The 14,960-nt window shown below is 38.1% G+C and overlaps 1 protein-coding gene across 1 annotated transcript in view; it reads right to left on the reverse strand.

Moving 5' to 3' along the window:
* Positions 1 to 846: 846 nt before the first annotated feature.
* Positions 847 to 14,960, reverse strand: part of smarca5 (SWI/SNF related, matrix associated, actin dependent regulator of chromatin, subfamily a, member 5) — a 54,804-nt gene continuing 40,690 nt past the window's right edge. The window contains exons 20-24 of the mRNA XM_060926519.1: positions 9,849 to 9,981; positions 9,633 to 9,751; positions 1,707 to 1,919; positions 1,471 to 1,581; positions 847 to 1,321 (exon numbers count right to left, since the gene is read on the reverse strand). Of these exons, the coding sequence (XP_060782502.1) occupies positions 1,256 to 1,321; positions 1,471 to 1,581; positions 1,707 to 1,919; positions 9,633 to 9,751; positions 9,849 to 9,981 (642 nt within the window). The 3' untranslated portion in view covers positions 847 to 1,255. The remainder of the gene's footprint in view (positions 1,322 to 1,470; positions 1,582 to 1,706; positions 1,920 to 9,632; positions 9,752 to 9,848; positions 9,982 to 14,960) is intronic.

Raw genomic sequence — 14,960 nt, forward strand, 5'->3', positions numbered from 1 at the left:
TTCCAAGCCGGTGTGCAGGACTGACCAACAGTTACTGGAAACATTTAGCTGCAGTTATTGGTGCCCAAGGGGGTCAACAACAGATACAGAAAGCAAAGGTTCACATACTTTTGCCACTCACATATGTAATATTGGATCATTTTCCTCAATAAATAAGTGACCAAGTAATTTTTATCTCATTTGTTTAACTGGGTTCTCTTTATCTACTTTCAGGATTTGTGTGAAAATCTCTTGATGTTTTAGGTCATATTTATGCAGAAATATAGAAAATTCTAAAGGGTTCACAAACTTTCAAGTACCACTGTACCACAGGGGTCAATCCTTGGACTCCTTAGTGAAATTAATTTTGATTGTCCCTCAGCGCTGCTGAATTCTCAAATCTGATTAGACAAGGTGTGTTGATTAATTTTCTCTAACAGCAGCTCTGAAAGTCTGACTGCCTGCAAGGCAAATAATAGGATTGTTCGGAAAGGAATAACTCATTGACAGGGATGCATATAACATCAGCCTGATCATGGAGTAAAAACACAATTTAACAGGAAATAATTGTATAATCATGTATTTCTTGGTTACAACACAACCTTTTTTTTGTTTGTTTTCTTAGGAATGACCAATTCAATTCCCAAGATCAATATTGCTTCAATTCCAGCATGGTGTGGTCACATAATGGTTAGCTGAACCGATAAAACATTTTCATTTATTTATCTTAAATAACAGTGTATGACCGACCCTGGAGCTGTGAGATAGAAACACTTTCCAGTGCACGGCCATCTAAGAAAATATTTTAATTATGAACCTTGACAAAGCCACAAGTTACGCTTTCAAAAGATCACAAAAATCAGCAGATTTACAAAACAAAGGAATTTATTATTTCGACAGACTTGTTCCAAAGGATGTTCCAGGGCAAGTATGCATGTATACAATACTGACGACTCTTTAAAGAAAAAGAAAAACAAAACTTATTCTGATAAGCAAGTGGAATGTAGTACATAACCAACAGGCATAAATACATTTATTTCAATAGCTCACAAATTACAGATACAAAAGGGATTTAAAAAAAAAAAAATCCACAAAGAAAAAGAACAGCACAGCCGTAGGTTATGACGTAACTAAAAGATTGATCTATTTTACAACACTACGCCTTTTTAAAAAGGACGAGCTACTGTGAGGCAAGATGATACAGTACATAAGTGGGACCCGTAACACAAATGCTCAACTAAAGCGCCTCATCCGTCAGTGGGGGTTCAAGTGAGATTCACAACTTCAGCTTCTTCTTCCGACCGCGGCCGTCTGGGGTCCCATCCTGCTTACGTTTCTGTGCCTGAAACACCAGAGTTTTCAGATCCTGTACAACCTACATACGTTCCATTGAGTATTACAGTGTAAAATTAAACGTACACCTGAGGTACAGTCCAAAAAAAAAAAAAGTACATAAAAATATATATATATATTTAAAAATATTAAACTCACGGAAGAATTGCGAGGACCCCGTTTCTTCTTCTCTGCCTTCTCCCGCTCTTCCAGCTCCATGTTCTCACGTTCGATTAGAGTAATCAGGGTGTTGCATCTCCTCTGTAACTCCTGAAAACACACACCATTTTAAACACGTAACACTAAAACTAACGTTATTATTAGTTTTGGAGGCACTGTGGCATGTTTATTGAATGTAGTGAGTACCCCTGGCTGATGCTGATGACATCACTCACCATAGCTGTGCGAGACTTGAGGAACCAGTCGAAGCGGAACTGAGGCGAGTTGCGGATACATTGGCGCAGCTCGTCGTAAACACTCTCCTTGTCGAAGCCCAGTTTGTGCAGCATGCAGATGAGGAATCTGTCCTCCTCCTCGGTATAGTTCTTCCCCTTGTTGGTCCCGTAAGAAATCCTTAGCTGGTGGAATGGTGCCTTGTAACGGCCAATCTGGGAGGGGGAAGCAATAAATAAATAAATAAATACAAGCTGACTCTTTAATGAACAGAACTTTAGACTGAAGGTGTTATGTATATGAGGGTGCTTCAAAAAGTTCTCAGCCTCACCCAGAAACAAGGGGTACAACTCCCATTTTGGGGCATAACTATATACTCTAAAGCAGGGCTTTTCCAAGTGTGGGGCGTGCCTCCCCTAGGGGGCGCCAGAGTTCTTCAGGGGGCCCGTAACGTGAGGAAAAATAAACCAAAATAAGTTACTACTGCGGACATTTAGCAAACTTCAGCTAGCCTTTGCCAGAGACAACATGGATTGATTTTTAGTACCTAAAGCTACAGTGAGTGAGGAGACAGAGTCTGGGTCAAGCAAAAAAAGAAGGAAGTATGACCATGATTATTTAAAGTTTGGATTTTCATGGACTGGATCTGAAGATGCTCCACTACCACAGTGTGTTGTCTGCCAAGAGGTGCTAGCTAACGATGCTATGAGATGTTTAAAATGTGTAAAACAAGATGTTTAAAAAAAAAAAAAAAAGCAGCACAGATGTTTAAAATGTGTAAAAAAAAAAAGTTTTAAAAAAAAGCACAGATGTTTAAAATGTGTAAAAAAAAATGTTTTAAAAAAGCAGATGTTTAAAATGTGTAAAAAAATAAATGTTTTAAAAAAGCGCACAGATGTTTAAAATGTGTAAAAAAAATGTTTTAAAAAAGCGCACAGATGTTTAAAATGTGTAAAAAAAAATGTTTTAAAAAAGCGCACAGATGTTTAAAATGTGTAAAAAAAAATGTTTTAAAAAAGCACAGATGTTTAAAATGTGTAAAAAAAAGATGTTTTAAATGTGCAAAAAAAAGATGTTTTAAAAAAGCACAGATGTTTAAAATGTGTAAAAAAAAAGATGTTTTAAAAAAGCACAGATGTTTAAAATGTGTAAAAAAAAGATGTTTTAAATGTGCAAAAAAAAGATGTTTTAAAAAAGCACAGATGTTTAAAATGTGTAAAAAAAATGTTTTAAATGTGCAAAAAAAGATGTTTTAAAAAAGCACAGATGTTTAAAATGTGTAAAAAAAGATGTTTTAAATGTGCAAAAAAAGATGTTTTAAAAAAGCACAGATGTTTAAAATGTGTACAAAAGTTTTTAAAAAAAGCACAGATGTTTAAAATGTGCAAAAAAAAGATGTTTTAAAAAAGCACAGATGTTTAAAATGTGTAAAAAAAGATGTTTTAAATGTGCAAAAAAAGATGTTTTAAAAAAGCACAGATGTTTAAAATGTGTACAAAAGTTTTTAAAAAAAGCACAGATGTTTAAAATGTGCAAAAAAAGATGTTTTAAAAAAGCACAGATGTTTAAAATGTGTAAAAAAAAATGTTTTAAAAAAGCACAGATGTTTAAAATGTGTAAAAAAAATGTTTTAAAAAAGCGCACAGATGTTTAAAATGTGTAAAAAAAAATGTTTTAAAAAAGCACAGATGTTTAAAATGTGTAAAAAAAATGTTTTAAAAAAGCACAGATGTTTAAAATGTGTAAAAGATGTTTTAAATGTGCAAAAAAAAAGATGTTTTAAAAAAGCACAGATGTTTAAAATGTGTAAAAAAAGATGTTTTAAATGTGTAAAAAAAGATGTTTTAAAAAAGCACAGATGTTTAAAATGTGTAAAAAAAAAGATGTTTTAAATGTGCAAAAAAAAAGATGTTTTAAAAAAGCACAGATGTTTAAAATGTGTAAAAAAAGATGTTTTAAATGTGCAAAAAAAAATGTTTTAAAAAAGCACAGATGTTTAAAATGTGTAAAAAAAAAGATGTTTTAAATGTGCAAAAAAAGAGGTTTTAAAAAAGCACAGATGTTTAAAATGTGTAAAAAAAGATGTTTTAAAAAAGCACAGATGTTTAAAATGTGTAAAAAAAAAGATGTTTTAAAAAAGCACAGATGTTTAAAATGTGTAAAAAAAGATGTTTTAAATGTGCAAAAAAAAGATGTTTTAAAAAAGCACAGATGTTTAAAATGTGTAAAAAAAAGATGTTTTAAAAAAGCACAGATGTTTAAAATGTGTAAAAAAAAGATGTTTTAAATGTGCAAAAAAAAGATGTTTTAAAAAAGCACAGATGTTTAAAATGTGTAAAAAAAGATGTTTTAAATGTGCAAAAAAAAGATGTTTTAAAAAAGCACAGATGTTTAAAATGTGTAAAAAAAAGATGTTTTAAATGTGCAAAAAAAGATGTTTTAAAAAAGCACAGATGTTTAAAATGTGTAAAAAAAGATGTTTTAAAAAAGCACAGATGTTTAAAATGTGTAAAAAAAAAGATGTTTTAAAAAAGCACAGATGTTTAAAATGTGTAAAAAAAGATGTTTTAAATGTGCAAAAAAAGATGTTTTAAAAAAGCACAGATGTTTAAAATGTGTACAAAAGTTTTTAAAAAAAGCACAGATGTTTAAAATGTGCAAAAAAAAGATGTTTTAAAAAAGCACAGATGTTTAAAATGTGTAAAAAAAAATGTTTTAAAAAAGCACAGATGTTTAAAATGTGTAAAAAAAATGTTTTAAAAAAGCGCACGGATGTTTAAAATGTGTAAAAAAAATGTTTTAAAAAAGCACAGATGTTTAAAATGTGTAAAAAAAATGTTTTAAAAAAGCACAGATGTTTAAAATGTGTAAAAAAAGATGTTTTAAATATGCAAAAAAAAGATGTTTTAAAAAAGCACAGATGTTTAAAATGTGTAAAAAAAGATGTTTTAAATGTGCAAAAAAATGATGTTTTAAAAAAGCACAGATGTTTAAAATGTGTAAAAAAAGATGTTTTAAATGTGCAAAAAAAAGATGTTTTAAAAAAGCACAGATGTTTAAAATGTGTAAAAAAAGATGTTTTAAATGTGCAAAAAAAAGATGTTTTAAAAAAGCACAGATGTTTAAAATGTGTAAAAAAAGATGTTTTAAAAAAGCACAGATGTTTAAAATGTGTAAAAAAAAAGATGTTTTAAATGTGCAAAAAAAGATGTTTTAAAAAAGCACAGATGTTTAAAATGTGTACAAAAAAGTTTTTAAAAAAAGCACAGATGTTTAAAATGTGTAAAAAAAAAGATGTTTTAAAAAAGCACAGATGTTTAAAATGTGTACAAAAAAAGTTTTAAAAAAAAAGCACAGATGTTTAAAATGTGTAAAAAAAGATGTTTTCAAAAAGCACAGATGTTTAAAATGTGTAAAAGAAAAAAAAAAAGTGTACAACCATTTTTTTTTTTAAATACGAATGGGACATTAAGTATAGACCCCTTTCACTGACATCACCCGAAACCGGAAGTAAACAGACCCTGCGCCATTTTGGAAGACCAACAAACTCGTGATTGGGGGAAATAACAGCAGCGGTATGTGAACCCACGAGAATAAAGTGGAGTGGCAAACGACTTAAACAAACAAATCTGAGCTGTTTTATTTATGATTTATTGGCCCAACAGTAGACTTGAAAGAAACCTGTGTGAGACTTGGCAAAAAACTGTGGATATAATGGATAAGTCTGTGCATGATCTGCGGACACTTTGAGGTAAGCAAACGCAAGAAATTCAGATTTAAAACATGCTAAAGTGGCCCCAAGTTGATAACTGTATGAGGAGCAAGCCTCCCAGACTTCTACAATTTAATAATAATAATAATAATAATAATAATAATAATTTAGGATGGTTTGGGGCTTGCTCGCTGCTGCCAGGTTGGTTGTTGAGTAGCCTGACTTTTTTTTTTTTTTCTTGCGTGTGGTATCATTGTTGGCGCGAGGTTGTTTTTTGAATATGCCAATGCGGACACGATTTCCCCTGATGAGTTATGACTTCAGACGCGATGCGTGTGTGGAGGTGTGGAGTCCGCGTGATATGTGCGTAAGATAGGCTTCTCATGTGTTTGGAGATCCGCGCTCCGAGGCAAGCACCCCCCCAAGGGAAAAAAGGGACCCCCCTGAAAATATCGGCATAGTTCGAACACTGAGTGTAGGCACTGGGTGTAAACAACAAATAGTTTACAATGTCTGGGTAGCAAACAGATGGCAGAATTGGTGTCCGGTCCTCCTTATGTTTCCATTCTCCCTTGCCGCGAGTCTTATATGGGTCAAACCCATCAATCACAGCCAGTTTCCCCACATACCGTGCCCTTTCTGCAGCTGGTAATGTACTCACATAACCCGAATTATCATCCATCGTGTCACTTTACTCTCGCTCGTACTTTGTTTTATATTGTGAGTGCATGCACTTGGTCTTCCAATATGGCGCCTAACAAAATCTCGCGGCGCGGTGACGTCATGTGAAAGGGGTCTATAGCAACAACAAAAATTGTAAGGGGGGGATTCTGTTTATTTGCTCTCTGAGGGGGGGGCTGACTCTCCCACACTTTGAAAACCCCTGCTCTAAAGCCTTATATGACTGCTTACAATAACTCAAACGTGTGTGTCATTTCTTTGCAGGTGACACGCTTTGAAATTTACTAAGTGAGAGGGAAACAAAAAAAAAAAAAAAGTCTTAAATGAGGCTATAGCTCATACCAGCCACTGTTGTGTGGGAGTTTGAAATCCGATCAGTCCTGTAGGAGTAGCAGCGATTTTTGAGAAATTGCACATGACCCCTGTGTCGCCTCATCCATGGCAGGTGGCGCCATCTGGTAAGCAACTCTTGTTGGAATATATAATGTCTTTAGAGTCTTCTGGGTGAGTTTCAGTGAAAACATCCTAGCAGTTTACCAACAGTAGTGTTTGGTATGACAAGTCACCCAAAATTTTCAAAACGCCCATAAAATGTTGAATGAGACAGGTGGTGCCACCGTCTTGCCAACTTTTATACTGCACATACCAACATGAGGAACGTTCCATACGAGTTTGACCAAAATCTGATCAATCCTGTAGGAGTAGCAGCGATTTTTGTGAAATTGCACATGACCCCTCTGTAGCCTCATTCATGGTAGGTGGTGCCACCTGGTGAACAATTTTTGTTGGTACATGTCAGAATCTTCGGGGTGAGTTTCAGTGAAAAATGTCCCAGCAGTTTATGAAGAGTAGCATTTAATGTGACGAGTCATCCAAAAATTTCAGGACACCCATAAAATTGCAAAATATGACACATGGTGCCACCATTAGGGTGCATCAGTTGCGCTCACTTTTATAAAATCTGATGCATTTTTGTTTGGGTGTTCCTTTTCACCGATAAAGACATCCTGTAAAATTTTTTGACCGTATTCAAAAGTCTAATGGTGGCACCATGAGGTTCATTTTTTTGCCAAAAAAAAACGCTTATTTTAGGTTTTCGCGTAAGGTTTGAATCACAATGTTGGACTCCATTTATTGATTTCTTGTGAGCCAGAGATCATGTTAAGAACCTTTGCAAGGGATTGAGAAGCATTAATGTGATTCATAATACATTTGTATTGTTTAAAAGTAGTTGAACAATGATTCAATGAACAGCTCAAACTCAAACTGTGCTTGATAATATATTTAGAATATGTACTAAAAATGTGTATCTAAGATATTTGGTATACTCTATAAGGTGCCATAATGTTTCATGAAAAGTGATCGAAATTTTGTCATAAAAGTCAAAATAGCAGCCTTTTCCATAACTTTGAGCTCCTGGTGCCACTATTAAACTTTTGAATTGCGTTTTCTTACCAAAAGGAGCATAAAAACAAAAATGCATCATGATCGGAGGAACGTTTCATTTTTAGGGGGCAACTGATGCACCCTAGCCACCATCTTGACAACTTTTATGCACACCCACCTGGGAAACGTGCGAATTTGATCGAAATCCCATCAATCCTGTAGGAGTAGTAGCGATTTTTGTAAATTGTGGACGGAAGACGACAATGGACGACGCGTGATCGCATAACCTCATCTGGCGTACCCTACGGCCGGATAAGCAAAAAAAAAAAAAGCCAGAGCTCTAATCAAGTATCTGCATCAAAAAAGGGAATGACCTCCAAGGAAATCCATGAAGACATTGTCAACACGCTTAGTGAGGACTCCCCTTACTTTTCAACCCGAAAGAAGTGGGTTGCTGATTTCAAGCGGAGAGAACCAAAGATGACCCACAGTCAGGACGCCCAAAATCAGTGTCCAACCAGCAGATGATCAAGTGGAGGCCATCCACCACATGGTCATGAATGATAGACATGTGACTGTCCAACACATATCGGAAACCACGGACATCAGTGTTGGCTCAGTTCATGTTGTTTTGACCGACATCTTGGGGATGAGCAAAATGTCTGCAAGGCGGGTACCCAGAATGTTGCCACCAGATCAAAAGATTAGCAGACTGGAAATTTCAAGGATGCTTTTGGCTCGTTTTCAGGCTGCTCCAGCCAAATTCCTGAGGAGATTTGTGACCAAGGATGAGACATGGGTTCACCACTTTAATCCTGAATTAAAGGAAACGATGGAAACACACCGGTTCTCTGCCTCCCAGAAAGTTCAACCAAGTTGCATCTGCCGGCAAGGTGATGGCTTCTGTGTTTTGGGACACTGAGGAAGTGGACTTCTTGCAAAAGGGTCAAACTAATTAATAGGGACTATGCATCAGAATTGCAACAACTGAAAGAAGCAACTGAAGAAAAAGGAGAGGAAAGTTTCGAGCTGGTGTGCTCTTGCACCAAGACAATGCATCCGTCCATACAGCACAGGTGGCAGGGGCAGAAGCAGCCAAATGTAGCTTTGAACTGTTGCCCCATGCACCTTACTCACCCGACCTGGCACTGTCCGACTTCTATCCATTTCCCAAATGGAAATTCTACTTGCATGGTCGCTGTTTTCAGGGTGATAACGAAATTATCCATGCTGTTGAAGAGTATCCAGAGGCTCAAGATGTGACCTTCCACAAAGGGATAGTGAAGCTTGAACCTCGGTGGACCGAGCGCAACGAAGTTAAAGGGAACCATGTTGAAAAATAATGCAAGAACAATCTTTCTCCTGTGATGTTTTCTGGGTGACACCGAGAACTTTTTGAAGTACCCTTGCAGAACATGAACGGAATTCTCAGATACCGTATTCGGATGTAAGTGCGGAATCACAATATGGGAATTGTGATGGCTTGGTGATTAAGGCTTCACTTCTGAACAGCTTTGCTTGATCAAATAAAATAGGACTATTATGATGGCATGACTTAAGTGCCATATTTATTACAAATATCCCATATTAAATGTGAATGTTACTGTTTCACCTAAATACGAAACAGATGGTCACAGAGTGCGTTAAGCATCCATTCTCATCTCCATTCTTCATCAATGGAGATCACAAGTTTTGAAAGAGCATACATAGAACCAATAAAAGTAAATCCACCATAGAGTTCTTTTTTTGTATTTATGCTTTACGCATTTACCCTTAGGCTCGACACATTTTCTCAGCCGCTGTCTCACATTTTTGCGAATTTTGCTCAACATACTCTCATTAGGTCACGACTTTTTGGACACCCTGTACAATTCACACTTTAAATGTGCATTGTGTTGAATCCTGTACAATTTCCAACACAGCCATATAAAAAAAAAAAGGTTCTTTGTTAAATTTACCTGAATCAGTTCTTTTACATCAGCATTAGAGAATAAAAATATTTAAAATATTGAACTTTGTGTGTGTGTGTGTGTGTGTGGGGGGGGGGGGGGGGGGGGGGGGGGGGGTGTTTGGGAGGAGTCTTTGAACCAAAATCCATAAAAGGAGACTAAAATCTACTAAGGTAAAGCACATCAGCCCAGTCCCTTACCTTTGAGTCCAGTGCTTTCTTGATGCTGATCCTCCTCTGAATCCTGGCTTCACCTCTCTCAATCTGAGCCATGATCTTCTCAATATCCTGCAGCTCATTGCAGCGCTCCCAAAACACAGCTTCTCACACAAACACACACACACTTAATCTTAACTAAACAACGCTGCAAATAATGGCCACCATCTGAGAGTGTGGAAGACAAGGGTTACACGCTACCTGAATATTCCATGACTTCTTCAGGCGTTTTGCCTTCCACTTCACGGGCGATGTTCTCAATATCGTCTCTTCCCCATTTCTCATTAGCCTTAATGAACTGGTTGAAATCTCGCTTGTTCCAAATGGTGAAGCCCTATTCAAAGACGAACTGTATTATAACATTATAAAGGAAATTAGGCCAAAAAAAAAAATTAATACTTTGTTTCGGGTTTCATGCTGTTTTGAGTTTGGCGCGGTAGGTAGGGATTTTTTTTTTTTTGAGAGATGATAAAATAAGGCCAGGTTTTAGAAATTTTTTATTACCCATCGAGATTTCCCGGCAGCCAATTCATAGTATTCCCAATTCATAGTATAGTATTCATAGTAATAGACCACCTTACCTGGCAACTTTTTTGCTGGGCAGAGAATAATTGGCACGATGGGATGTAGCTTTCATCATGATATCAAACACATGGGTTCGTGCTATCTTGTTTGGGGGTTCAGCAGCTGCTTCACAATCATTTTGTATCATACATTTCAACTTTAAACCTTTTAGATTCTTGAAAAACACCAAACACATTTTTGAGTGGCTGTCTGTACATTTGGTCAGTGTTATCCAAAGTTGTCCACGGCCCTTTAGCTGATTCTGACATCGATATCTCCAGATTTGTTGTTGACAAACACGCAAAGTCAGATTTAATATCTTCAAATGTTTTACGGGTATCCAAAACATGAAATATGTTCAATCCTCCTCCGTCTTTGCAAGAATCTTGTAAAATATTGACAACAACATTCTCGGCATCCATCATGGCGTCCATCTTCTCGCGCTAGCAACAGCAACTTCCCGTATGTAACGTGGACACCGATTGGTTGGTGTGCTGGAACAGCCTCAATATGGCACCGGCGATATTCCAGTCTAACTTTGGTGAAATGTTTGATAAGCATTTCGTTTTTTATTTGTCAAGGTGTACATATATGTTTTAGAAAATCTGATAAAATAGTTAGATTTGCCAGCTAATTTCAGGGTTGGTCGGGAAACCCGAAACAGAAATTTTTTTTTTTCATATTTTGGCATTTAGACATGCACAGTCGGCTCCATTTCAATGGGTCGGTTGGGAAACCCGAAACAAAGGTAATATTTTTTTTGGCCTTAACACATTCAGAGGTTTTAGAAATCCATTACATCCAGCTGCAAAATCCTACACCAATTCCTGACAGGCACTGTCTTTATAGATATTTTTAAACTGCTTCTTGCATACAGTTCATCCTTATATACAGTCATTTTTTTTGGGGGGGGGTACACCCCCCTTCAAGTCTACATTTTCATTTAACACAATTTAATTGTGTGGTCCTCACCAACTTCTATAAAACGACCAACCAACCTCAGGTGACCCCCCAAAAAAAAAAAAAAAAAACAGATGTGGTTATGTAGGTTGAGGTGTGTGGGCATGAGAGAGAAAGAAAATATACACCCTATAATCGAGCGACATGTACAAACACCTTCAGCAATAATATCTTCAAGTAAATGGGGAAGCCATGGCCTCAAATACCCCTTTTCCACCAAATCAGTTCCAGGGCTGGTTCGGGGCCAGTGCTGGTTCACAACTCGTTCAACTTGCGAACCAGCTGAGAACCAGTTTGCTTTTCCATAGCTGGGGGTGCTAAGGGGGACCACGTCATTACGTCACTGTATACGTCAGTTACGTCGCTGCGTTTGCATAAACCTTGGTGCGAACATCGAAGCAACAACAACAACACGGAGAAGAAGCAGCAGCAGCAACAACAACAATAATGGATGACTGCTGCTTTACTGCATCCATGATATCTCGTCGCTTATTTAAAAATGGCAACCTCTTGCAGTCTTGCTATTGTTGGCCTTAACAACTCCCCCCCCCCCGCTGACGTAAGCAGTTCTTTCCTCTAGCCCAGCAAAGAGCTGGTGCTACCCTGGAACCGGTTTTTCTGGCCCAGAGCCAGTTCTTCGTCCGTGGAAACAGAAAACCCGGTTCCAAACTAAGCACTGGCCCCGAACCAGCCCTGGAACTGATTTGGTGAAAAAGGGGATAAAGTGAGAGAAGCAGCTTTGGGACCAAAGGGTCAGCGGATTGATTCCCTGGACCAGCAAGAATGGCTGAAGTGCCCTTCAGCAAGGCGTCTAGCCCCCAACTGCTCACCAGGCTGCCTACTGCTGTGGGCAAATGTGTCAAGGTCCTGTTGGACATCGCTCTGGATAAGACAAAAGCGTCTGTTAAATGTCTAATGTAACGTAAAGCTATGGTCACACTACAGCTCGCGATGGGTTATCGATGAAAATGAGGCGTTTTGGTGGCAATGCCGATTAGAGCGTAATCAGCACAAGCATATAAGGACACTTTTCACAGAGGCTTTGTGAAGTATTATCACCATCACATGTATTTCTAGCCATATTTATGACTCTGGTTTAAAATACACTGCTTTCTGTTTTGCTTTTGGTTTCGTTTGCGTTTTGTTACTCTGATCTTGCCTTATCGTGCTCAAATCAACATCAGGTGTTTCCCATAACGACTGGGTCCGAAGCACACGCACAACGCACTCCAAAGGATCCCCAAATGTAAATACACTTTCAGTCTTGGCAAAGGTTAGGCCATGCCGAGCCACTGTGTTGATGAGGCTCCCATAAGCATCGGGGACATGGATTTGAGACAAATACATCAAGAAGCTTGACGAAGATTCCCCAACCTATCAGTATTCGCCGCCTAGTTTGCCGATGGAAACATCACAAAATTTCACTGTATGCACTGAAATTTTTGGACACTCAAGGTGGAGACACAACAAAGAACAACTCACCGCGCATGACATGACTGGTGGCGATGCTACCAATTTTTCATTGTCAAGTATTTGCAAACCTATTGCAAGCTGTAACGTGACCAAGGCCTCATGTAAATGATAAAGTTCCGACAGAGAACAGTCTCGTATCATTTTCGCCCACTCTTCTTCACAACATTGCTTCAAGCTCTCTTAAAATCCCACCACACTGTAATTGCAGGAGGGTGTACGTACTTTTTCTCCTGATTGTAATTCCATTTCATCTACGTATACCATTTTAAATCAAACTGCCATTACCATCGTTACACATAATATACAGTATTTTTTTCCACAGTCCAAATCCTGCACTCTGATTGGCTGGCGAGCGGGTCCGTATTCTACAGTACAGACCCCAGTTACGGACCTCTGGCGACTCGCTCGTTCACAACAACAAAACATAGTAGCATTTTTTTGTCAACATTTATCTTTTTTTTTATAAGATTATCAAAAATCTTATACGTTTGCCAGCATTTCTCAGGAGAATAGCATTAATTTTACAGTATGGATAGCGATAACGACAGTCTTCACAGCGAAAGCGAGTTTTACTACCCTGAGGAAGAAGAAATAAAAGAAAACATTTCAGGAGAAAGCTAAAAACCTGTAATTTGCTAACACCGAGTAAAAACATGGCTGAATCCTGAATGACTCCTATTTGTATAAATAGGGGACTACATAGGCGGCAAAATGTAGTTTTTTTCCTGCCATGGAAGTGCACTTGTATACCGAGGAGGAAGCAATTTGCATTACAGCCGTGAATGAGGATTCAAAATGGCGGCTCGGCTCGGTTTTCCCTTCCGGGAGCTCTCGTTTTCTGTTAGAATTTGGTAAAGAAAAAAATATATACATTATTTACCAGCTTAACTAAACCCCTTAAAGCAGTTGCTACAGCCACCCTTGTATATGTATATACTGTTCACCCTGAGAACATATTTACAAGAAAAAAAAAGTCTAAAGACAAGGTTTTGACAAGGTTTTAGACAAGGCACCATATGTCGTCATTAAGGGATATACACGGGGTCGTCATTAAGGGGTAAAGAGTTAAGGTCGGTCCGTATGGTGAAATACCGTGACCTCGGCCTTGAATACTGACCTCGGCCCAGAGGGCCTCGCTCAGTACTTTCAAGACCTCGGTCACTGTATTTCACGATACAGACCTCGCAGCTGGTAAATAACACATGTATTTCTCACTGTTAAGTAGTGATGCTCCTTCAGCCTCATTTCTAATATTAAATAGGAGGTATTTGGTTAACTGTTGGTGGAATGGGGGCATGTTTTACATCATGGAATCAAGTATGTACATTATTTCCAGTGCAATTAGACTGTCTCACCAGTGCTTGATGGATGTAAAACGGAGAAACAACAAAATGAATGATGAAATGAAATGAAAAAATCAGGTATGCAAACATCGCTTCCAGTGTAAGACGACTTAATCTGCAGGTACCTGATTTGTGTCCAAAGCAGCTTAAAAAACTTTTTAAATGGAGTTCTACTGAACATTACTGAAACTTTATTACGGGTTGTTTTACAATCAGGGTACACAAGCTAAAAATCACATTTAACACTTATCTTCAATATCAAAAGGCTTGACTAAATAAACTTGGTTGTTTATTGTAGCCCTGTGATAGCTCTATTTACCATGCAAAAAAAAATTTGGTGATAACGTTATTTTTGGTGAATGTATGGCAATGTGGGTCATATTTAGCAAAATTACTCGTGTCATTTAGAAAAAGTGCTTTTTTGACCACAGGTAGCTCCAAAAGGGATGCACTTATGGCCCTTTTCCACTACCCTTTTTCAGCTCACTTCAGCTCGCTTCAGCTCGACACGGCTCGCGTTTCGACTACCAAAGAACAGCACGACTCAGCTCACTTCAGCCCTGCTTAGCCCCTAAAACTCGCACCGTTTTGGAGTGGGGCTGAAGCGAGCCAAAACGAGCCGAGTGAGGCTGGGGGCGTGAGCAGACACTCCCCTGTGCACTGATTGGTGAGGAGGAGTGTCCTCGCATGCCCACACACGCCCCGCGAGCACGCTGGGATCTGTAAACACCGTAAACCCGGAAGAAGAAGAATTACGAGAATTTCTGAAGCCTTATGCGCCTCGCCTCATCTATGCGCTCTTGCCAGTATCTGTTGGCGTTGTCGGTGACAACAAGCCACAGCACCAAGACCAGCAACACTAACGACTCCATGTTTATTGTTTACTATTCGGGTCGTGAGACTACCGCTTAAAAGATCACTGATGTCACTGTTTGCGCTGCTTAACGACATCACGTGACGTCCACCCACTTTC

The sequence above is a fragment of the Neoarius graeffei genome, chromosome 7, assembly GCF_027579695.1.
Source record: "Neoarius graeffei isolate fNeoGra1 chromosome 7, fNeoGra1.pri, whole genome shotgun sequence".
In the NCBI taxonomy this organism is placed as follows: Eukaryota; Metazoa; Chordata; class Actinopteri; order Siluriformes; family Ariidae; genus Neoarius; species Neoarius graeffei.